The sequence below is a fragment of the Amblyraja radiata genome, chromosome 4, assembly GCF_010909765.2.
Source record: "Amblyraja radiata isolate CabotCenter1 chromosome 4, sAmbRad1.1.pri, whole genome shotgun sequence".
NCBI classification, from domain to species: Eukaryota; Metazoa; Chordata; class Chondrichthyes; order Rajiformes; family Rajidae; genus Amblyraja; species Amblyraja radiata.
In genome coordinates, this window is record NC_045959.1 from 100,619,969 (window position 1) to 100,646,076 (window position 26,108).

Consider the following 26,108-nt stretch of genomic DNA (forward strand, 5'->3'; position numbering starts at 1 on the left):
TGCAGGAGGAGGCCATTCGGCCCTTCGAGCCAGCACCGCCATTCATTGTGATCATGGCTGATCGTCCCCTATCAATAACCCATGCCTGCCTTCTCCCCATATCCCTTGACTCCACTAGCCCCCTAGAGCTCTATCTAACTCTCTCTTAAATCCATCCAGTGACTTGGCCTCCACTGCCCTCTGTGGCAGGGAATTCCATAAATTCACAACTCTCTGGGTGTAAAAGTTTTTTCTCACCTCAGTCTTAAATGACCTCCCCTTTATTCTAACTGGCGTAGATGGGGCATCTTGATCGGCAAGGACAAGTTGGGCCGAAGGGCCAGTTTCCACGCTGTAAGACTCCATGTTGTGCCATCTTTTGTGTCTGCTTTTGAAATAATTTGGACAGATACATGGATGAGGAAGGTTTAGAGGCGTATGGGCCAAACACAGGATGTGGGACTAGCGTAGATGCGGGATCTTGGTCTGCATGGACAAGTTAGGCCGAAGGGCCCGCTCTCTGCTCTGTGATATTGATTTAATGTGTTCACCAGAAATAAACTACATATTGTCCAACTAAAGACATTTGTAATCATAAACGGGTTATTCCATTGTTGTTCAGTCTATAAAAGTAACAAAGCCATTCAACAATGAATTGTGAGGTTTGATCTACATCCAAATAGAATGTATTTTAATAGCTTGTCACTGAATTAATTCTGTACTCTAACACTTCCACGTTGCAAAATTGACCAGCATTACCCCGTGAGACATAATTAGTACCAACTCTGAGAGCAGCAGCATCGCTATTTTCAATTTCGCCGACACCTTTCACAGGAGATTCATGTACCTCCTTCTAAAAGCAAAGAACATTTTGCCTCCAGTGAGAGGAAGCTTTGAATTAAACCCCGCAAAGTAAAATCAGATGTGTTTACATTCGTGGGTAGACTGGTGGTCATGGTGACAGCAGTAAACAAATAGTCTCGCTGGGAGATTTGTAAAATTGACGGCAGCATTTGGAGACTAATAGAGTCATACTGCGTGGCAACCCAAGTATTCCAGTTTGCTTTCAAGAGAGAGGCTCTTAAAAATAGTGGAGTCAGGGGATATGGGGGGGAAGGCAGGAACGGGGTACTGATTGGGGATGATCAGCCGTGATCACATTGAATGGCTCGAAGGGCCGAATAGCCTACTCCTGCACCTATTATCTATTGACTGATTGGGGATGATCAGCCGTGATCACATTGAATGGCTCGAAGGGCCGAATAGCCTACTCCTGCACCTATTGTCTATTGTCTATTTTACTTCGGAGTCACATGAGTGACTACGTGAAGAAAGCCGTCATCCCACTTGGCGAGTCATTGCGTTGACTCGCTTTGCGCAAACGAGCCGAGTGGCGGCAGCATTCGCGCTGTCCAGCGGTAAGTTTAAACCAACAAGATAAGTTTTAAACTTACCTCTGGGTTTGGATTTTGTTTTGCAGGAATCTCATTACAGAGTTTGCCTGCTGGATTGGGGGCGAAGTCTGGACGGGCCGCGGGTAAATCACTATGGACCGCGGGAACCCCAGTCACGGACCAGAGGGAATCCCGGTCATGACCTCGGGGATACCCGGATACGGACTGCGGGACCCGCTACTGAAGTGCGGTCGAAATTCGCCTCTCGAATTGCTGGCAATGGAGCCAGCAGCGTCGGACTGATGCCGACAGCACCTAGACAGCCGTTGGAGGTTAGTCACAAAAATTGTATCTCCCTCTCTGCGGAGGGGAGTGTAGGGAAGAGGCCCATTCATTTAAACAAAACGGGCCAGGAGTACCTGGGCAAACCCGTTTGGAGGGTTAGCCACTATTTGATCTCTCGCTCTGAGGAAGGAAGCGAAAGGAGAAAGCCCGCAAACAAGTCGGGCCAGGAGGATTCCTGATGGAGAGGATTACCTCCTTCATGGGTAACGTGTTTAAACGTTCAAACCCACATGGAGCACCCGATGGAGAGGTGCTCCACAATGATATACTCCAAAGGAGGGAGTTATCAGCCCGGGTATTATGGAGAACCCGCAGGCAGCGGCACCTGTGTCAGGGCTGAACAAATGTCTCCTGCTCTGAGGAGAGGAGCATCCGGGATCAGTTTCAGTCTGACCCATTGGCAGAATACCCCGGAAGGGGCAGAGCGCCGGCAAGGGAACAGCGCTATCAGGGTGACATTGGAGAAACCAGCCGCTGAATCCTCTCTTCAGGTAAGACCAGAAGAAGGAAGGAAAAGCTGTCGGACTAATCAAGGTACCAACGACAAGCAAAGCTTCATCAGTAGGCGACAACACACCCCACGCCTCCATAGGGGGTAAGCGGTTCACTGAAGCCAGTGGTAGCTTGAAAGCTGGGCACGGAAATATGACCAGAGTCGTCTTTCACAACATACATAGGTTCCAAGCAGACTTGGAATTGGGACCGGAGTTGTCTTCGAGGCAGGCCCAGTATAATGGGCAGGATTGCCTTTCAGGACAGGTGACAGATGGAAGATGTCACTTCATCCAGGTTTAACTCATATGTGCAGTACAGACTTTCAGAATAGTAAATTTTGTTACGGTCTAACAACTGTTTTTATAGGGGCTATATGGCAAGCATCAATCTCAAAGATGCATGCTATGCAGTTTCCCGTTCACTGGGATCGCCGGAGATATTTGAAATTTATCTGGATGGGTCTATAATAATAGTTAAAGCATTGCAAAATAGGCTAACTTCAGTTCCTAGGTCTATTTACCAAATTTCTAAAATCGGAGATTGGGCTGCTCAGAGCTCAAGAACATTAGTTATCGCCTATCTGGATGATGTTAAAAGCTGTTTTTTTGCTAAAAATTAACTGTTATAGGCCCAAAACTATATTTAAGGAATCAGGGTCCCACACCCATCCAGTTAAATTTACGTTGATACCAATCAGAACTACTGATTATTGGGATTTACATTTAACAATCAACTTAACAGGGACTCCGCTCTGGAGCAAGAGATGCAATTAACAGAAGCCTTTAACAACCTCATTGGTTATTAAGCAGCCTTCTATTCATCAAGTGTAGTTGACAATATAGCAGCTGTGTATCAGCGGTACAAATTAGGCTTTGCATTACCAGAACTCATAACATGCAAAGAATTAACCTCTCAAGTACCATATAATAATAATAATAATAAATTTATTTAATGGGCGCCTTTCAGACATCTCAAGGACACCTTACATAGTAATCAGAATAACATATAATCGGAATATAACAAGTAATAAAGACATCACAGAGACACAAATTAAAAACAGAATTCAATCCAAAAACAGAAAATCAAAAACACAGTGTGAAGAGAGAGCAGCGGCAGCCAAAGCGCGCCAGCGTCCACTCTCTCTTCACGGCAGCCATCTTGGACATAGACCTACAGGACTACAATTAGACAAAAAGATCATCCCCCCACAATGGGGGGGAAGGCACAATGTCCAGTCCCCACCCCATGTTCACCCCAAAGTCAGGACTATTGAGGCCACCGCAATTGCCTCTACGGAGGCCCGATGTCCCTGGCCGTTCTCACCGGGTGGTCTTGCCCCGGCGTCGGGAGAGTCCTTTCGGCGGCTGGGCCACCTGGAACGGCCGCTTCCTGGTATACCTATGCTATTCTCAGCTGAAGCTACCAAAGTCACGATGGTGGCAGTATTCAGCATTGCTCCAGTATTTTTGGTCAGTATTTTTGTAAATACTCAGTAATTACAAATTGATGCTAGTGCTCAAAAATGAGAAGTATGGAATGCCATCTCCAGTTTCGGAGGCGGATGCGGGTTGCATAAGTTACCGATTTTTCAGTAATTGGTGTCAACTACCTATAACTCGGTGCATTCTATACGTTAAAGGTTATTGTAAGAATGTGCACAATCTGCATGCTTAACTCCAAGTTGATACACTATGGGGGTGGCATATGTTAGTCACATGGTTGCTATGAAGTTTAAATACCCTGTGATATTTACCTAATCTCATTTGAAACTACTGTCTCATGTGAAATCAATGATAACACAGGATGGATGTTGGATTACAAAGTATTTAATGTCATTTGGCTCGATGGAACACCGAATATCGATATGTTTACATACAGACTCATTTACCAGCTGCAAAACATGTGGCATACAGTGGCAAGAGATACATTATCGTAACTCGGTGGAGGAATGTTATTGCATGTGCTTAATCCATTCTGCCTCATCAGTCGTTTTTTGCAATTAATCCAGCAAGATACCGCTTCAGGCCTCAAACTGCCTGACTGGCATACCGCTAATGTAGGGAATTATGTGGTCACACATTCACAACAATACGTCTAGATCACTTAGAGCCTCAAGTGGGATGACGGCCTCGCTCATCGTAACTCCTCATAAAATCAAGATCAAACTTCAAACTGGTAAGTTCTCGTTTAATCTTACTATTTTCTAGTGTCTATTGTCCAGGTTAATCAGGCTATTAAACTCGGCTCGGACAAAACCCTGAATATTAATAGCCCATTATCTGTTATTTGCACTTCATCAGTTTATTTATTCATGTGTGTATATATTTATATAATGGTATATGGACACACTGATCTGTTTTGTAGTCAATGCCTACTATGTTCTGTTGTGCTGAAGCAAAGCAAGAATTTCATTGTCCTATCAAGGACACATGACAATAAACTCACTTGACGACTTGAAATCTTCTAATCGGAGGTAGACACAAAATGCTGGAGAAACTCAGCGGGACGGGCAGCATCTCTGGAGAGAAGGAATGGGTGACGTTTCGAGTCAAGACCCTTCTTCAGAGTCTCGAAACGCCACCCGCTCCTTTCTCTCCAGAGATGCTGCCTCTGTCCCGCTGTGTTACTCCAGCATGTTGTGTCTATCTTTGGTGTCAACCAGCATCTGCAGTTCCTTCCTGCACACTTCGAATCAGAGGCTTTTCGTCATCCAAAAATGGTGCATATTATTGCGGATAGCTGGCGGTGGAAGCTTGAGTTTGATTAGAATTCGAAGCAGACCTGGGAGAATACTTCGTCAGAAGAAGGGTCTCGACCCGAAACGTCACCTATTCCTTCTCTCCATAGATGCTGCCTCACCCGCCCGCTGAGTTTCTCCAGCATTTTTGTCTACCTTCAAGTAAATAACAAGTTCAATAGCATCTGCAAATTAAAATAAAGGATGTTTACATAGAAGGAACTGCAGATGCTGGTATACAACAAAAAAAAGACAGAAAGTGCTGGAGTGACACAATGAGTCAGGCATAATTTATGAAGAACATGGAAATGTGGCATTTCGGGTCGGGACATTTTTCTTTTAGTCTGAAGAAGGGCCTCGACCCGAAACGTCACCTATTCCTTCGCTCCACAGATGCTGCCTCACCCGCTGAGTTTCTCCAGCATTTTGTCTACCTTTTAGTTTAGTTCAGTTTAGATTTGTTCAATTTAGAGATACAGCACGGAAACGGCCCTTCTGCCCACCGAGTCCGCCTTGACCAGCGAACCCCGCACAATAGAACAATCCTACACACACACACACGAGGGACGAGTTACCATTTACAGCAGCTGAAGAGCCTGCAAACGTGCATGTCTCTGGGCCGTGGGAGGAAACTGGAGCACCCGGAGAAAACCCACGAGCTCACGGGGAGAACGTACAAACTGTTTTAATGCAGACAGCACCCGTAGTCAGGGTCAAACCGGGGTTTCCGGCGCTGTGAGGCAGCAACTCTACCGCTGCGCCCCTTCTTCAGCATGTTTACGGTTCAATAAAAGCTCCGTGTGAGGCTGCGACCAGTCCTAATAAAGGGCATAGAAACATAGGAACATAGAAAATAGGTGCGGGAGTAGGCCATTTGGCCCATCGAGCCAGCACCACCATTCAATATGATCATCGCAATAGACAATAGACAATAGGTGCAGGAGTAGGCCATTTGGCCCTTCGAGTCAGCACCACCATTCAATATGATCATGGCCGATCATTCAAAATCAGTACCCGGTTCCTGCTTTCTCCCCATATCCCCTCGATTCCGTTAGCCCTATATCTAACTCTCTCTTGAATACATTTCCTGACTAAAACAATGACAGTGAGTGAATGAGGGGTAAAGGCTACAGGTCTCGTCTGCCACACTCTGCAATGGTAAAGCAGCTGTTGAGGTTAATACCTGGTGAACAGATTCCTTCCACGGCAGCCTTGTTCACTTCGATGCCCCTTGCAGTGTTTTTCATTGCCACTCCTCCCCAGGTATATTCTCATCCGGCCATCACAACTGGAACAGCTGCCCTTCCGTTTTCTTTTCAGAAAATATACTACCGAAACCCACACGTTTTTCTTTGGATCTTAATGATAGGAGCAGAATTAGGCCATTCGGCCCGACTCCACCATTCAATCGTGGCTGATCTATCTCTCCCTCCTAACCCCATTCTCCTGCCTTCTCCTCTTTACCCCCTGACACCCGTACTAATCAAGAATCTATCTCTGCCTTAAAAATATCCACTCTTGGCCTCCACAGCCTTCTGTCGCATTGAATTTCACAGATTCTCCATCCTCTGGCAAAAAAAAAAATCCTTCCTAAAGAGACGTCCTTTAATTCTTAGGCTATGGCCTCTAGTCCTAGACTCTCCCACGAGTGGAAACATCCTCTCCACATCCACTCTATCCAAGCTTTTCACTATTCAATAAGTTTCAATGAGCCCCCCTTCCCCCTCATCCTTCTAAACTCCAGCGAGTACAGGCCCAGTGCCGACAAACGCTCATCATATGTTAACCCACTAATTCCTGGGATCATTCTCGTAAACCTCTTCTGGACCCTCTCCAGAGCCAGCAAACGTTGCCCATTTCCTTCGCTCCATAGATGCTGCTGCACCCGCTAAGTTTCTCCAGCACTTTTTGTCTACCTTCGATTTTCCAGCATCTGCAGTTCCTTCTTAAACAAGAAGGTACAGGAGCCTGAAAAAGACCACCATGTCGAAGAATAGCTTCTTAGAAACATAGAAACATAGAAATTAGGTGCAGGAGTAGGCCATTCGGCCCTTCGAGCCTGCACCGCCATTCAATATGATCATGGCTGATCATCCAACTCAGTATCCCGTACCTGCCTTCTCTCCATACCCTCTGATCCCCTTAGCCACAAGGGCCACATCTAACTCCCTCTTAAATATAGCCAATGAACTGGCCTCGACTACCCTCTGTGGCAGAGAGTTCCAGAGATTCACCACTCTCTGTGTGAAAAAAAGTTCTTCTCATCTCGGTTTTAAAGGATTTCCCCCTTATCCTTAAGCTGTGACCCCTTGTCCTGGACTTCCCCAACATCGGGAGCAATCTTCCTGCATCTAGCCTGTCCAACCCCTTAAGAATTTTGGAAGTTTCTATAAGATCCCCTCTCAATCTCCTAAATTCTAGAGAGTATAAACCAAGTCTATCCAGTCTTTCTTCATAAGACAGTCCTGACATCCCAGGAATCAGTCTGGTGAACCTTCTCTGCACTCCCTCTATGGCAATAATGTCCTTCCTCAGATTTGGTGACCAAAACTGTACGCAATACTCCAGGTGTGGTCTCACCAAGACGCTGTACAACTGCAGTAGAACCTCCCTGCTCCTATACTCAAATCCTTTTGCTATTCTTCTTCCCAACAACTATCAGGCTCTTGCACACTGCAGAAGATCAACTGAACTTTGAACAATCTAATTTCAGCCAAGAGGTCGGTTTTTAGACATTAGACAATAGACAATAGATAATAGGTGCAGGAGTAGGCCATTTGGCCCATCGAGCCAGCACCACAATATGATCATGGCTGATCATCCCCAAACAGTACCCAGTTCCTGCCTTCTCCCCATAGCCCCTGACTGCGCTATCTTTAAGAGCCCTATCCAGCTCTCTCTTGAAAGCATCCAGAGAACCTGCCTCCACCTGAGGCAGAGAATTCCACAGACTCACAACTCTCTGTGAGAAAAAGTGTTTCCTCGTCTCCGTTCTAAATGGCTTACTCCTTATTCTTAAACTGTGGCCCCTGGTTCTGGACTCCCCCAACATCGGGAACATGTTTCTTGCCTCTAGTGTGTCCAAGCCCTTAACGATCTTATATGTTTCAATGAGATCCCATCTCATCCTTCAAAACTCCAGAGTGTACAAGCCCAGCTGCTCCATTCTCTCAGCATATGAAATTACTGAAATTACTTTAACTGAAATTTATATTCAATCACATCCCCCCCCCCCCCCCCCCCCCAACCGATTCTAGATCTCAGTCCAAACGCTGAATGAAAATGCATCAATAAATACATATGTAAACCGCTAGCGCGCTATCCATACCAGAACCTGAAGGTGGAAAATTGTCACAACGCAACATCACACCGAAAGCCAGCACTAAACGATGGACGACATCACTTGCATCGAGCAGTTGGTGAATTTGCACTGACATTATATTTTGCAGGAACGAAAATAAGCAACAACAAGTATTATATGGATATCACTAAAGACGTTTGCCACTTTGTTTAAGTAAAACACAAAGAGCTGGAGTAACTCAACGGGGCAGGCAGCATCTCTGGAGAGAAAGTAATCCTTCTTCAGACTGAAAGTGTAGAACTGTGGAATTCTCTGCCTCAGAGGTGTAGGCAGGCTCTCTGGATGCTTTCAAGAGCGAGCTAGACAGGGCTCTTGAAAATAGCGGAGTCAGGGGATATGGGGAGAAGGCAGGAACGGTGTAATGATTGGCGATTATCAGCCATGATCACATTGAATGGCGGTGCTGGTTCGAAGGGCCAAATGGCCTACTCCTGCACCTATTGTCTATTGTCTATTGTCTATGGTCTATTGTGTAACTCCCGTCGGAGAGAAGAAAACTTCTTCAAAGTAGGCATTCTTTGACTTTCAATCTGAAGAAGGGTCGCGGCCCCAAACGTCGCCTATCCATGTTCTCCAACATATAATCTTATGTGGAGAACATGTTATCTTAACATGGGGGGGGGGGGGGGTAATAGTATTTACACTATTATTGTTTTTTTTCTGTACTGATCTTTTTTTACTGTTTACTATAAGTGTTCACTGAACATTGTGTTTACATAGACACAAAAAGCTGGAGCAACTGTGTAGGAGGGAACTGCGGATGCTGTCTTATACCGCTCATAGGTACAGAAAGCTGGAGCAACTCGGTCTGAAGAAGGGTTTCGGCCCGAAACGTTGCCTATATCCTTCGCTCCATAGATGCTGCCGCACCCGCTGAGTTTCTCCAGCAGTTTTGTCTACCTTCAATTTTCCAGCATCTGCAGTTCCTTCTTAAACAAGCTGGAGTTTAACTCAATGGGTCAGGCAGCATCTCCGGAGAAAAGGAATGGGCGACGTTTCGGGTGGAGATCTTTCTTACATTGCTGTTGTACTGCAGCAATAATTTGGTTCATTCGGGACACGTAAAAATAAAACATTCTGGACTCTCATAACTCTGGACGTGATGTCAGGTTCTCCAGAAGTAATGAAAATTAGTTAAAATACGCCTTTCTAACAACCGAAATGCTTCATCGTGTAGGAAGGGACGGTAGATGCTGGTTTACGCGGAAGATAGACACAAAATGCTGGGGTAACTCAATGGGGCAGACAGCATCAGTCTGAAGAAGGATCTCGACCCGAAACATCTATTCTATTCCTTCTCTCCAGAGAAGCTGCCTGTCCCGCTGAGTTACTCCAGCTTTTTGTGTCTATCTTCGGGTTAAACCAGCATCTGCAGTTCCTCCCTACAAATTATATTTAATTTAGTTTAGCGATTCAAGTTCAAGCTCAAGTGAGTTTATTGTCATGTGTCCCTGTATAGGACAATGAAATTCTTGCTTTGCTTCAGCACACAGAACATAGTAGGCATTTACTACAAAACAGATAAGTGTGTCCATATACCATAATATAAATATATACACACATGAAATATAAACTGATAAAGTGCAAATAACAGAAAATGGGTTATTAATAATCAGAGTTTTGTCCGAGCCAGGTTTAATAGCCCGATGGCTGTGGGGAAGTAGCTATTCCTGAACCTGGTTGTTGCAGTCTTCAGGCTCCTGTACCTTCTCCCTGAAGGTAGCAGGGAGATGAGTGTGTGGCCAGGATGGTGTGGGTCTTTGATGATACTGCCAGACTTTTTGAGGCAGGTATATGGATGGGATTGGTTTAGAGGTATATGGGTCAAACACTGGCAGTGTTTACAGGATGTCAAAGGATTCATGTCAGCACCAGAAACTAATTTAAAATACACGACTTGGCAATTGAATTTTGGTTGCTTCTCCGTGCAATACCATGGATGCCTTTCTGCATCTTACTTGTTGCCACCAGATGGGGGAATCGTTTAATATTTCGGCAGTTTCAGCGCTGAGTCCACCTGCAACAGCCTACAGCCGAGCCGTGAACATTGACGATGCGTTGGTCACTTGAGCTAAATGAGTGGAAACTTATATATATATATATATATATATATATATATATATATATATATATATATATACACACACACACACACATATATATATATATATATATATATATATATATATATATATATATATATATATATATATATATATATATATATATATATATATATATATATATACTGAACTAGACTCTTTATATATATACACACTGAATATACACACTGAACTTTTTTGAGGACGTGAGGATAGGACGTAAAAGCAGGAACGGGGTACTGATTGTGGATGATCAGCCATGATCATATTGAATGGCGGTGCTGGCTTGAAGAGTAACCCAGCATCTACCGTCCCTTCCTACACAATGAAGAATTTCTGTTGTTAGAAAGGCGCATTTTAACTAATTTTCATTACTTCTGGAGAACCTGACATCACGTCCAGAGTTATGAGAGTCCAGAATGTTTTATTTTTACGTGTCCCGAAAGAACCAAATTATTGCTCCAGTACAACAGCGATGTAAGAATGATCTCCACCCGAAACGTCGCCTATTCCTTTTCTCCGGAGATGCTGCCTGACCCATTGAGTTAAACTCCAGCTTGTTTAAGAAGGAACTGCAGATGCTGGAAAATTGAAGGTAGACATAACTGCTGGAGAAACTCAGCGGGTGCGGCAGCATCTATGGAGCGAAGGATATAGCCAACGTTTCGGGCCGAAACCCTTCTTCAGACCGAGTTGCTCCAGCTTTCTGTACCTATGAGCGGTATAAGACAGCATCCGCAGTTCCCTCCTACACAGTTGCTCCAGCTTTTTGTGTCTATGTAAACACAATGTTCAGTGAACACTTATAGTAAACAGTAAAAAAAGATCAGTACAGAAAAAAAACAATAATAGTGTAAAGACTATTATCCCCCCCCCCCCCCCCATGTTAAGATAACATGTTCTCCACATAAGATTATATGTTGGAGAACATGGATAGGCGACGTTTGGGGCCGCGACCCTTCTTCAGATTGAAAGTCAAAGAATGCCTACTTTGAAGAAGTTTTCTTCTCTCCGACGGGAGTTACACAATAGACCATAGACAATAGACAATAGACAATAGGTGCAGGAGTAGGCCATTTGGCCCTTCGAACCAGCACCGCCATTCAATGTGATCATGGATGATAATCGCCAATCTTTACACCGTTCCTGCCTTCTCCCCATATCCCCTGACTCCGCTATTTTCAAGAGCCCTATCTAGCTCTCTTGAAAGCATCCAGAGAGCCTGCCTCCACCTCTGAGGCAGAGAATTCCACAGTTCTACACTTTCAGTCTGAAGAAGGATTACTTTCTCTCCAGAGATGCTGCCTGCCCCGTTGAGTTACTCCAGCTCTTTGTGTTTTACTTAAACAAAGTGGCAAACGCCTTTAGTGATATCCATATAATACTTGTTGTTGCTTATTTTCGCTCCTGCAAAATATAATGTCAGTGCAAATTCACCAACTGCTCGATGCAAGTGATGTCGTCCATCGTTTAGTGCTGGCTTTCGGTGTGATGTTGCGTTGTGACAATTTTCCACCTTCAAGTTCTGGTATGGATAGCGCGCTAGCGGTTTACATATGTATTTATTGATGCATTTTCATTCAGCGTTTGGACTGAGATCTAGAATCGGTTGGGGGGGGGGGGGGGGGGATGTGATTGAATATAAATTTCAGTTAAAGTAATTTCAGTAATTTCATATGCTGAGAGAATGGAGCAGCTGGGCTTGTACACTCTGGAGTTTTGAAGGATGAGATGGGATCTCATTGAAACATATAAGATCGTTAAGGGCTTGGACACGCTAGAGGCAGGAAACATGTTCCCGATGTTGGGGGAGTCCAGAACCAGGGGTCCCAGTTTAAGAATAAGGAGTAAACCATTTAGAACGGAGACGAGGAAACATTTTTTCTCACAGAGAGTGGTGAGTCTGTGGAATTCTCTGCCTCAGAGGGCGGTGGATGCAGGTTCTCTGGATACTTTCAAGAGAGAGCTAGATAGGGCTCTTAAAGATAGCGGAGTCAGGGGATTATAGGGAGAAGGCAGGAACGGGGTACTGATTGGGGATGATCAGCCATGATCACATTGAATGGCGGTGCTGGCTCGAAGGGCCGAATGGCCTACTCCTGCACCTATTTTTCTAAGTGTATATATATATATATATATATATATATATATATATATATATAATATATATATATAGTAGTGTGATACTATATACTACTATATATATATCACTACACACACACAAACACACATATATCATGTGCTGCTGCTACAACATACACACAAATACACACACACACACACACACACGCGCGCACACACACACACACACACACACACACACACACACGCGCACAAACACACACACACACACACACATGCACACTGACACACACACACACACAAAATCAAATATCATAAGTTCATACCGAAGATAGGCACAGAATACTGGATCATTCCCGGTACGAGTTCATTCCAAGAGCTCCCCCGAGTTTGCCCTGATTCGAACTCGGAGATTTACGGTAATGGCCGCTCGTCGGCACTCGGGGCTCTCGTGGACATGTTGAAAAATCTTCACGAGTCTTCCCGAGCTTACCTGCCGTTAGCGAGCCTTCCCGAGTACCTGCCGTTAACGTTACGAGCAGCTAAGAGGCATCCCCGAGCTCCGACTTACCCGCTACGTTCATTCTCTGTGCTTACCCCGAGTTTGATTTTTTTTAAACTCGGGAGAGTTGCAATGAACCCGTACCGTGGGACAGGGCTACGGTTGATAGTTGTGTATCCAGGTATAAAGTAAAACGGTGACACAAGAAACAGCAGATGCTGGAATCTGGAGCAAAGGATCACAGAATGCTGGAGGAACTCAGCGGGCCAGGCAGCTTCTGTGGAGGGGGATGTTTTGGGTCGCGACCTGTTGAGTTGCCCCAGAGGTTTATTTTCGCTCCTCATTCAGTGACAAGGGCGAATGGATTATGTTACAATACGCCTTTAAATCTTAATTCCAAACCTGACGTATCACAAATCGTTTGATATTTGCATTAGTCTCAAATATCCATCTGAGTGGATAAGTAAAACTAAATCGGTGGCCCTGCTTTCAGAACAAGTCTGCCTGTCATCGAATATTTCCCATGCTTGTTATTTCTCTCTGGAGATTCCGCACACATTAAGCCACACATCAAAGATATATATTACTTTGAAAATAGATATAGTCACGTCTTTTTTTTAAATTGCATCGTGTTTATTGCACCATCATGTCTTAAAAGTGCAATTTTGATTAAACTTAAACACAAGGGACCCCGATTATAGTAACAATACTTCCCTGGGAAAAAAAGTCACTTTTATTGGATCTCCAGGGAACCACAGATGGTGGAACCTCGAGTAAATCACAAAATGCTGGAAGAACTCTGCGGGTGGGGCAGCCTCTGTGGAAGGGGTGGCCAGGCTACGATAATGAGGGTGCTTGAACTGCAGATGCTGGTTTATCAAATAAGCACACAAAGTGCTGGAGTAATTCAGCGGGTCAGGCAACATCGCTGGAGAACAGGAGAACGATACAGTTTGGGACCCTTCTTCAGACTGATTGCAACATGGGAGAGAAAGATGGAAAATGAACTGCAGGTAGAAATATACAACATAGAAAAATAGGTGTAGGAGTAGGCTATTCGGCCCTTCGAACCAGCACCGCCATTCAATGGGATCATGGCCGATAATCTAAAATCAGTAACCCGTTCCTGCTTTTTCCCCATATCCCCTGATTCCTTTAGACCTAAGAGCTAAATCTAACTCTCTCGTGAAAGTTTATGAAAAAAACACAGTGCTGGAGTCACTCAGCAGGTCAGGCAGTATAGGGACCCCCCATCGACTGATCTTGTGTGTGGGTATGAGGGAGGGAGATTGGAAAGCGGGAGGAGAAGTGGGGAGCAGGACAAATCCTGGCAAGTGGTGGGTACAGGTGAAGGGGGATTTTAGATTGTCATTAATATCCACCCAGAGCCACCTTGCTCGACTTGCCACCTTTATCCAAATTTCCAGTCTGTGCCCCCTCACTCCCCCCCCCCCACCTCTCGGCATCACACTCACACTAACCACCCCCAAACACACAGGCGGGGGGAGGGGGGGGGGGGGAGAGGGAGATGGGGTGGGGAGAGAAGAGGGGAGGGAGGGGAGAGGGGGAGGAGGAAAGGGGAGAGATTGGGGAGGGAGAGGAGAGCGGGGTGGGGGGGAGGGAGGAGGAGGAGTGTGGGGAGTGGGAGGTGAGTGGGGAGGGCAGGAAGGGGTGGAGAGATTTAGGGGGTGGGAGAGGGGGGGAGGGGATGTTAGAGGTGGAGAGAGGGGATGAGGGGAAGGAGAGAGGGTAGGGGGAAGGGAGGGGGTAGGGGATGTTAGAGGTGGAGAGAGGGGATGAGGGGAAGGGGAGAGAGGGGTAGTGGGAAGGGAGGGGAAGGGAGGGGGGAGGGAGGGAGGAGGGGAGAGGGGAAGAGTGGGGAGAGGGGAGCGGGGAGTGGTGCAAGAGAGAGGGGGAAGGGGTGGGGGGGGAGATGGGGGTGAAGAGGGGTGTGGGAGGGGGAGAGGTGGGGGGAGAGAGGGTGGGGGTTGGGGGTGGGAGTGGAGGAGGGAGAGGGGTGAGGAGAGAGGGAGAGGGGAGAGAGGGGGGAAAGGGAGGGGGAGAGAGGGGTGGGGAGGGGGTGAGTGAGGGAGGGGGGAAAGAGGGTGGGGAGGAGGAGAGAGGGGTGGGGGAGGGAGATGGGGGGGGGGGTGGGGAATGGGTGGTGCGGGGAGATAAGTGGAAGAATGGGGAGTGAGAAGTGGGAGCGAGGGAGGGGGTAGGGGGAGTGGGGGGAGAGAGGGATGGGGGTGGGAGGAGGAGTGCTGGCGTAGCAGTGAATCAAAGGCCGAATCTGGCACCCATAAATACAGCCAGAAACACACACACACACACACACACACACACACACACACACACACACACACACACACACACACACACACACACACACACACACACACACACACACACACACACACACACACACACACACACACACACACACACACAGAGTTTTAATATATGATAGATAGATAGATAGATAGATAGATAGATAGATAGATAGATAGATAGATAGATAGATAGATAGATAGACAGACAGACAGACAGACAGACAGACAGATAGATAGATAGATAGATAGATAGATAGATAGATAGATAGATAGATAGATAGATAGATAGATAGATAGATAGATAGATAGATGTACGTATGTATGTATACATATATATTTATGTATATAGAATATAAATATCTGTCTAGATGTATAGGAAAGTACTGCAGATGCGGGTTTAAATCGAAGGTAGCCACAAAATGCTAGAATAACTCAGCGGGACAGGCAGCATCTCTGGAGAGAAGGTATATATGTATGTACATGTCTGCATATGTGTGAATATGTACATACACACACACACACACACGCACACACACATATATATATATAAATATGAATATGAATATATATATATTATAATATCGAACTTTGTCTGTTGACCATAGTTTTTACAGAGTACTGTGTAGAGTAGGGACTAACTCTACTGAACGTTTTTCCTTCCATTATTTATTATGTAAAAGAATATGTGTGTTATGATTGTGTTTATAGTTTGTTTGGTTGTTTGTATTTTGCACAAAAGTCCGCGAGCATTGCCACTTTCATTTCACTGCACATCTCGTATGTGTATGTGACAAATAAACTTGACTTGACTTGACTTGACTTGACTTACATATTTGTAATGCTGCTGCAAATAATAATTGCATTGTTTCGTTTCGGGACATATGACAACAAGACTCTGTTGACTGGACCGTCCAGCGCTCTCTCTCTCTCGCTGCGCCACCCCTCCCTCGCCGCCGGGGGGCGCTCGGGGTGCGGGGCGCTCGGCCAATGGTCAGGCGCGTTGACGTGCGTGGAGGGGCGGGTGACGTCAGACGCCGGGCGGAGGGAGGGCGGGTGACGTCAGACGCCGGGCGCAGGGAGGGCGGAGGGAGGGCGGAGCGCTGCTTAAGCGGGACGTGCCCCTTGCACAGAGGCGCATTCGGGATGGGTCCGCTCCGAGCCGCTGCCCTTCTCCTCTGCTCGGTCAACTGCTGGTGGGATTTACAGTGCGTGGAGCCCGCTGCCTTGTCCCCGTCCCCGGCTCCTTCTTCTACTCCCTCCACCTCCTCTCCCATCTCCCCATCCAACACCTTCTCCACCTCTACCTCCACCCCCCCGCCCATCTCCTCACGGCGGCCCACCGAAGAAGCCGAAGCAAAGCGACCGCCAAACACCACCGCAGCGAGCAGAGCCGCAGCAACCGAGCCGCAACCCCAGGGCCGCGACAGAGCCGAAGGCAACGCACCTCACCACTAATCGCTCAAATCTACTATAAACCTCCCAAACCCCCACTCATCGCTCATAAATCCACACCCCCACCTCCTCTCCCATCTCCTCATCCACCTCTCCCTCCACCCCCACTTCCTCTCCCATCTCAACCACCACCTCCTCCACCTCATCTCTCATCACCTCAACCACCTTCTCCACCTCTCCCTCCACCTCTCCCTCCACCCCCACCTCCTCTCCCATCTCCTCATCCACCACCTTCTCCACCACTACCTCCTCCACCTTCTCCCCCATCTCTTCCACCCCCACCTTCTCTACCATCTCCTCCTCCTCCTCCTCCTCCTCCTCCTCTCCCCCCTCCTCGCTCCGGCAACTGCTGCCTCCAGAGGCGGCTAAGCAGGCCAGACGGGGCCGGCGGGCCCACGCCGCGGTCCCTCACCACTTCATGATGTCAATGTACAGGACTTACTCAGCAGCCGGGAAACTGGGATTAAACGCCAGCGTCTTCCGCGCCACCAAGTCTGCCAACACGATCACAAGTTTCGTGGACGGTGCAGAAGGTTGGTCCTGACCACAAATCCGTTTCCTTATAAAAAAAATGCTAAGATTAAGATCCGATAAAAAAAATGGTATACAGAAGGAGGGAAGATGAATTTCGCCTCCCCAGATGCTGCCTGACTCGCCGAGTCGCTCCAGTACTTGGTAATTTTGCTCACCATTCCAGCCAATTGTGTCTCAATGTCTTGTATACCTCTCCGATTGTCTATAGTTCCTCCGGCACTTGGTGTTTTAGTTTACTTGTGATTGCAACGATTGCCGTCTCCATGTCTCTTAGATCTTTCCAATTGTCCATATAGTTCCTCCAGCCCGTGGTATTTTTTTTGCTCAAGATTCCAGCAATTGTGCCTCTTTGTCTTTTTAAACCCTTCCAACTTTGTAAGTTCCTCCAGCACTTGGTGTGTCTTTGTCAAGCATCTGTCTCTCCAACTTTCCACAGTTCCTCCAGCACTCTGTGCGTGTGTTTTTTTTCCAAGCAACTATATCTTCAACTTTCTATGAGTTCCTCCAGCTCTTGTTGTGTTTTTTATTCGCTCAAGATTCGAGGCTCCGTGCACCCGAGTTCCCTTTAAACCTCTGCGACGTTCTACCAGCACTTAGAGTGTTCCTGCTTAGGATTCCAGCCGTCTGCCGCGTCCCCACATCTCCTTGTAAAATGTTAATACTTTCTGCCGAGTCCCCTCTTCGTTTTCTTTCACACTTCAGATGGCCAATTTCTGTCTAGATGGGATCATTACTCATTATTTTTACCGGTAGCAATCGGTGTCACTTTGTCGAGACGGGTGCTCAAATGTAGCTATTCTCTTGAAAGAAGGATTCACTGGAGCTTTTTGTTGGGGGGGGGGGGGGGGGGGGGGGGGGTTATTTTTGCAAAGTTTAATAAGAATAATGCAAAATTGTTGGTAATGGTTGCTTCTGAAACGATGGGGGGGGGGGGTTCAAGCTTAAAGTAGCAGTTTTCTAAAATAACAATCTACACAAAGCGCATGAAAGGTTTGATTTAGACAATAGACTTATAGACAATAGGTGCAGGAGTGGGCCATTCGGCTCTTCGAGCCAGCACCGCCATTCAATGTGATCATGGCTGACCAGTACCCCAATCAGTACCCCGTTCCTGCCTTCTCCCCATATCCCCTGACTCCGCTATCTTTAAATGCCCCATCTAGCTCTCTCTTGAGAGTATCCAGAGAACCGGCCTCCGCTAAGGCAGAACATTTAGTATCGCGAAGGGTCACTTGTCTCAAATGTATTGGGAAAATATTTGAGCCTTAAAACAAGCGGAGCTCGACGCAACTCTTGTTGGACCCAGGACTATGAGTGAAGTTACGCTAGCAGTGCTACCTGTTACACCGTGCCTGGAAGTGGGTGTATTTTTTCCCCTAAGCGGTCCCCTCCTGCATTCTGCGAATGCCTGGCAAAACATAAGATCCCGGATCGGGCGGTCCCCGATTATGGTGACCCCGAAAGATCACTTTGATCCCTGCTTTCGTTAAAATGGTATTCATCCTACACTTCAATCTGAAAACTGCACATTGATCTTTTCACAAGGGAGTTCGAGGCGGAAAAAACCCCCAACAGGTACGAGACTCGAGGATTTGTAAAGACGGTGTGTATATACTGTTCCAACGGTAGAACTATTGTAAAGTGTCATTCAGAGGTGGCTTATTAGAATCGGGTTACAGATATTGGCGCATTTCTCATTTTCAAGTCAAGAGTGTTTTATTGTCATGTGGCTCAGATAGAACAATGGAATTCTTGCTTGCTGCAGCACAACAGAATATGTAAACATAGCACATAAACGAGAGAGAAAAAAGTTCAGCGTGTGTCTATACACACACATACACACATACTCAAAAAACAAATTTAGTGCGATAATAATATATTCTGTTGTAGTTCAGAGCTTATATGATGTCGTGTTTAATAGCCTGATGGCTGTGGGGAAGGAGCTGTTCCTGAACCTGGACGTTACAATTTGCAGGCTCCAGTACCTTCTTCTCAGTAGCAGGTGCAGCCACAAGCCACACTTCTTGTACAGTGTATATGTATATGTATTCCCACCTCGTTACATCAAACTGAATCCCCGATTCATTAATTTGGAACTGAAAACATGCGAATTGTTAATCAGCCCGAATGACGGTGGTAAATTCAATCCTCACTGTAGTCTAGTTTCCTTTCGTTCATTGCCACGTGTACCGAGGTACAGTGAAAAGCCTTTTTTTTTTGTTTGTTTGTCGCGCTATCCGGTCAGCGTGAAGACTATACATGGTTACAATCAAGCCGTCCACAGTGTTACAGAAGGTACACAAAAATGCTGGAGAAACTCAGCGGGTGCAGCAGCATCTATGGAGCGAAGGAAATAGGCAATAGCCTATTTCCTTCGCTCCATAGATGCTGCTACACCCGCTGAGTTTCTCCAGCATTTTTGTGTACCTTCGATTTTCCAGCATCTGCAGTTCCTTCTTAAACACAGTGTTACAGATCCAAGATAAAGGGAATAATGTAGGGAGGAACTGGAGATGCTGCTTTATGCCGAAGATAGACACACAATGCTGGAGTAACTCAGCGGGACAGGCAGCATCTCTGGAGAGAAGGAATGGGTGACGTTTCGGGTCGAGACTTCTAACTCTCTATCTGTCTTTGAGGATAAAGTGAATAAGGTTTAGTGCACGGTAAAGTCCGATTAAAGATAGTCAGAGTCCGTTGGTGAAGGAGGACAGATTTAATAATAGACCTACACCCCAGGTTACTTCCCAAATGTAATTCAAAAATCAGCAAGGACTGATAGGTGGCTGAAGAGGATGATGAACATGGCATGAATACATTTCAAATTGATGGTGATCGCGTCTCTATCTTGAGGGGAAATAAGCACACGGCCCCTTCGGGCTATTTGCCCTCTGGGGTTTCGCCTGCAACTTAATTCCTGCTGCTCACCGATTGGAGTCACAGCGTGGAAACGGGTGTCGGAGGTTACGGGGAGAAGGCAGGAGAAAGGGGGGTTGAGAGGGAAAGATAGATCAGCCACTATTGAAAGGCCGAGTGGGCTCGATGGGCCGAACGGCCCTAATTCTGCTCCAAGAACTTGTGAACGTGAACTTTTGAACACCGGCGCGTGTATCTGCGTGGGGTTTGTTGTACGAAGCATTTCGCAATCAGACGAAAGCAAACCAGGGAGTAACGGTAATCAATTTGCTCTTCGAAATGAAATACTTGTTGATCACTAGGAGCACCTAGCGGAAGTTTCAACCCCACCCCCCCGTTCATAAATCACAACGCAGTTTTATTAAGATTTACGAAGATACATTTAATTAATGCCACAGATTTAATTTCAAACGTCCTTGATCAAATCATGCCGAGAGAGGTTTAAAAAACATAATTAAAATGAGCGATTAACAGAAGTGATGAAAGCGGCAGGAGGAGAAAAAAAATCCCAGTTTGTTACCAAACCCTTCCGAAGACCCGTAAACGACATTGACCGGTGCATTAAACTGCTGACTAATCAAAAACAGAGACTGCGCAGAGGTCGAACGGCATCCGAATATGTGGCCACAAATGAACCAAAACAGATGCATGATCGCGATTTGAAAACTAGAAAGCAAGCAAGCTCCGTTACTTTTAAAATTGTTTAAAATGTCCGAGAAAGGGTCTCGACCTGAGACGTCGCCTATCCCTGTTCTCCAGAGATGATGCCTGACCCGTTGAGTCACTCCAGCACTGTTTAAAAAAGACACGAGTTGAATCGAACTTTGCTCTGAGTTGCTTATATATATATATATATATATATATATATATATATATATATATATATATATATTTTTTTTAATGCATTGCTGAAAGATTAACGTGAAGAGACCGTTTACAGAGGGTTCACAAGCGGCCCTCGATTAACTTGATCGGAGGGGGACATAGACTAGCGCACTGCAGGGGGTGAAGGTTTGACAATATGGAGCGAATGAATGCGCCGTTAACTGCAAACCGACTAGCGCAACGTTCGGAGCCGGGCAGCTTGTTAATAAATATATTTAGTAATCAGTATTTCTGTAAATATCCCGTTTATTTTTGCAGTAAGTTCCTACCGCATCAGCGTCTCAAGGGCCAGAGTAGCTGCGTATTTTTAATGCAGGAGGACAAATCACAGAGTTTTCGGTTCAGGCCCGTGGCTGCACACACACAGGGCTCAGTCTACTCGCTGATGTGATTTAATGTGTCACCGCTCTGACCCGGTTAGGACCTTCTAAGGGGTTGTTTAGCAGAAAGACAGTGATTTGAGTATTTGAACTCAATGATCTAATTGAGTGTGCATGTCACAATATATCAAAAAATTCGCCGTTCTCCCGTAATGAATTGGTCCAAGCCAATGGCACACCACGACAAAATAACTCCGCAGAACTTCCGTTCTTCTCAAATGCTTGTTTCTTTTAGTACTTTACCACCCTCCGCGATCGCTACTTTGCAAGGCATTAATTGCTAGATACGGCTGCCTTAGAGCCGAGCACACTTTGAGCAAAGGGCCCGTTTTTATTTTTAAAAAGACCCCGACAAAAGGTGGAATTTCTGTTCAATATCCAATCGACCGTTTGCTATAACCACCCGTCTTTCTTAAACAAAATCAATTGATAGATTGATAGAGGCATTTATATATTTCACCCCCCCCCCCCCCCCCCCCCCCCGCCAAAAAACAAAAAGACCCGCAGCAAAGCGAGAGAGGGAGAGAAAGAGTTTGAGAAATATGTTGTGTGTTTCGCCGTTCCTTTTCGGTCGCAAGATCAGACAAGAACGAGCCGAATGTGGGAGAATCACTTTTGGCACACGAAGTAACTCATTAAAACGCAGATGGCGCACATTGGCCCCCCCAACAATAGAGGGTTTTAGCAGAGAGAAACATAACAATTAGGGGAAGGATTTAAAGAAAATGCGACGGCTTTACTGGCATAGTCTAAAGCTGCAAAGAGAGAATGGGGGGGGGGGGGGGGGGGGGGGGGGGGGGGGGGGGGAAATAAGTTTTAAATACATGGATGATTTACTAAAGTCTCATTACAAGTTCGCGTGGTAACCGCGTGACGGCCACATCGGATCCCCCTGTGTCGTGTATATGTGGCGGTTAATAGAGAACTAAAGATCTTCCGTTGGGGTGTCGTAATCACAAGCAATAACTTTATTTCCAGAACCCTGTCTGCCTGACCCCCCCCCCCCCCCCCCCCCCCCAAAAATTTAATTCTAAGAGCATTTTAAACCATGTTTTGTCCGCGCCAGCTATTCCATTCCAGTCCCACTTGGCGATGCCGATTTAAATGCGTCGTTGGGAAGGGTTTAGAGGGTTGAAAAATATGATACATTTTTAATAACTTCTGACCTTTCTCTTTAACCGTAAGGAGCGGATCACTTTCCCTGTCCCACCTTCGTCGGGCTGCACGCGAAAAAATAGAAAGAAAAATAAAACTGATCTTTAAGCACTCTTAAGACGCAAGGGAAATGAAATATAAGCAGGGAAGTATTTTAATGGATGAAGAGAGAATTGGAAACTGTTAATTATTTGGTGAACTTGTATTCGATTTGTTTGAGACCCATATAAAAACACTAATGGGGAACAGACGCTGGAGGTAACTGCCCCAAAACAGAAGGTTCCAATCTAAGTTTAATATTGCACTCTGTCGAGGGGAAAGTGAGAGGAGAGAATATCAGAACGATGACTGGGTTACGGCGAAGGACACGTTCTCTGACCAAGTCCAAACTTGAACTTTAGGTAAGAAAGACTGCAAACAAACAGCAAGTATTTTACGCATTATGCTTATTGTCTGAAAATGCGGCCGGATTCACTTTAGTTACATTGAATGCTCGGCGAAAGATTGATAATTTTGAATTTCTTTCAAACTTGCAATGCAATATCATTTGTTCCTCTTGTCTCTGATTGCTCTAAGGATATAGTTGTGTGTGTGTGTGTGTGTGTGTGTGTGTGTGTGTGTGTGTGTGTGTGTGTGTGTGTGTGTGTGTGTGTGTGTGTGTGTGTGTGTGTGTGTGTGTGTGTGTGTGTGTGTGTGTGTGTGTGTACTATTTTGGTTTGTTTTGTCCGCCACATATTGCATGTATGATATTTGTGTTTACAGGCCTGTTGTGCGGCTGCAAATAAGATTTTTCATTGTTCCGTTGTCGTTCCACATGGCAACTCTCGACTCAATTGTAAAAACTGAGTTGATGGGAAATATCTGTTTTTCTATATCTGTTTAAACCTCGCGTCGTCCCAAGTGAAAGGTCTGCATCATATGTTATACTCATAACTCTTAGAAACAGATATTTCTGTTCTGTTCATCCCACGCCATCATTTTACCATTGCTTTAGCTGCAGAGAAAGGTTTTCAGAGGATTGAATGCCCCATAACGTGAGAGTCGACGCCGGCCTTAAGGTTCAACAGGACGGTAGCAAATCAACTCAATGGAGACATGTACTGCGCTTGTGGCGTTTGTATCACTGAGATTTAGGATTCGGTGCTTTCATTCTTCCCAAAACAAGACGCCGGCTGTGGCCGGATAAAATATCCAGGGACCGTGTTTTTGTCATCTTGGTAGAAATTTATGATCGGAATTACAGGCGCTCTCGGCGGGAGAGAGAGAGAGAGCTATCGAGTCGCACTGCAATAGAAGGGCTACACTCACTCAGACCATGCGACAGAGGGGGAAGAACAGGCCCCTCGGCCCCTCGAACCTGTTCCTCTGTTCAATAGTCAAGAGAGAGATAGCGTGTGTGTCAAGAGTGTTTCATTGTCATACGTCCCAGATAAGACATTGAAATTCTTACTTACAGCAGCCCAATAGAATATGTAAACATAGTACTCTGTGCATAATACAATAAACGCGAAAAAAAGGCCAGTGGGTGTATCTGCATACACACACACACACACACACACACACACACACACACACACACACACACACACACAACACACACACTCTCTCTCTCTCTCTCTCACTCTCTCTCTCTCTCTCTCTCTCTCTCTCTCTCTCTCTCTCTCTCTCTCTCTCGCACGCGCGCACGCACACACACACACACACACATACACACACACACACACACACACACACACACACACACACACACGCACGCACACACACACATACACACACACGCACGCACACACACACATACACATACACACGCACACACACACACACACGCACGCACACACACACACACACACGCACGCACGCAACACACACACACACACACACACACACACACACACACACACACACACACACACACGCACGCACGCACACACACACACACATATATGAAACACTTAAACCAGCATCTGCATTCGCTTCCCATATATATTTTATCTGTCCCTGGGCAGTGTTTGAATATATATATATATTGTATATATATAATATATATATATTTATATACATATATATAATCCATATATCAAGGAACTGCAGATGCTGGTTTAAACCGAATCATATAGGTCCATACAAAAACAAATAAACAATAATAGCCAATATTAACAATAATAGTCCGTGCTTCAGAGCTTATTGGAGGTTTGTAGTGTTTAATAGCCTGATGGCTGTAGGGAACAAGCTGTTCCTGAACCCGGACGTGGGCAGTCACGGTGGCGCAGCGATGCAGCGCCAGAGACCCGGGTTCGATCCCGACTACGGGCGCTGTCTGGACGGAGTTTGTACGTTCTCCCCTTGACCTGCGTGGGTTTTCTCCGAGATCTTCGGTTTCCTCCCACACTCCAAAGACGTACAGGTTTGTAGGTTAATTGGCTTGGTGTAAATGTAAAATTGTCCAAGTTGGCGATATGCAGAGTACTGCCCTGCCGACTACAAAATTCAGAAGGTTCAGGAGGTTACAGTTTTCAGGCTCCTGTGTCTTCCTCCTGATGGCGAGTCCGATGGCAACCTTCGCCCCGTGTTCGCGCCCGGCCGCAGTAATGGTCACCTCGAGATATCAATAATCTATCCAAATTCTGCTTTAAAAAACATATACATTTTTTAATCTGCTCCCACCGCCCATTGAGGAACACAGTCCCAAAGAATCGTTTTTCGAGAAAACAATCAACTGTTTTAAACTTGGGACTCCTTATTTTTTATACAGTGACCCTAATTCAAGATTCACTTACCAGAGGAAACATCCAGTCGTCGACCTCTGGACCTGGAACTTTGTATGGATCTAATATGCTTCCATCAAGTCAGCTCCGCACTGCCTATACTCGAGCTGATACAAGCCGATGTGGCTCGACCGTTCCTCATAAGACAATCTGCCAATCGCAAGGTATTTGTCTGGTAAATGTTCTCTGAACGGCTTCTAAGACTTTGCCACCCTTTCTTAAATAAGACTTTCTTAAATAAGACTTTCTTAAATAAGACGGAGAGACTTTGCCACCCTTTCTTAAATAAGTGGATGAATGCTGATCACCGTGCACCCGAAATAGCCTCGTCCATATCCTATTGAAAGACGCCACAATATTAATAGATAATATTCTGTTATTTTCCACAATTGTGAACTGCACGCTATCATTTGGCGAATCGTGCAACAGGTCACTCGAATACCCTGGACGTTACACTTTGTATGGGGCGGCACGGTGGCGCAGCGGTAGAGTTGCTGCCTCACAGCGCCAGAGAGCCGGATTCTACAGCCGCTGTCTGTACGGAGTCTGCATTAAACTGTGGTCGCAACATCACATACGCAGTGGAAAACCTTCCACAAGTCCTTATGAGTCGAAGGAATATTCGCGAGCAAGGTTTACAAGGTTAATTCCCGAGATGGCGGGACTGTCATATGCTGAGAGAATGGAGCAG

At 45.9% G+C, this 26,108-nt stretch overlaps 1 protein-coding gene across 1 annotated transcript in view; it reads left to right on the plus strand.

Moving 5' to 3' along the window:
- gdf6 (growth differentiation factor 6) overlaps positions 1-26,108 on the plus strand; it is a 47,898-nt gene that overhangs the window by 8,439 nt on the left and 13,351 nt on the right. The window contains exons 2-3 of the mRNA XM_033020404.1: positions 1,460-1,705; positions 16,994-17,315. Coding sequence (XP_032876295.1) covers positions 1,460-1,705; positions 16,994-17,315 — 568 coding nt within the window. The remainder of the gene's footprint in view (positions 1-1,459; positions 1,706-16,993; positions 17,316-26,108) is intronic.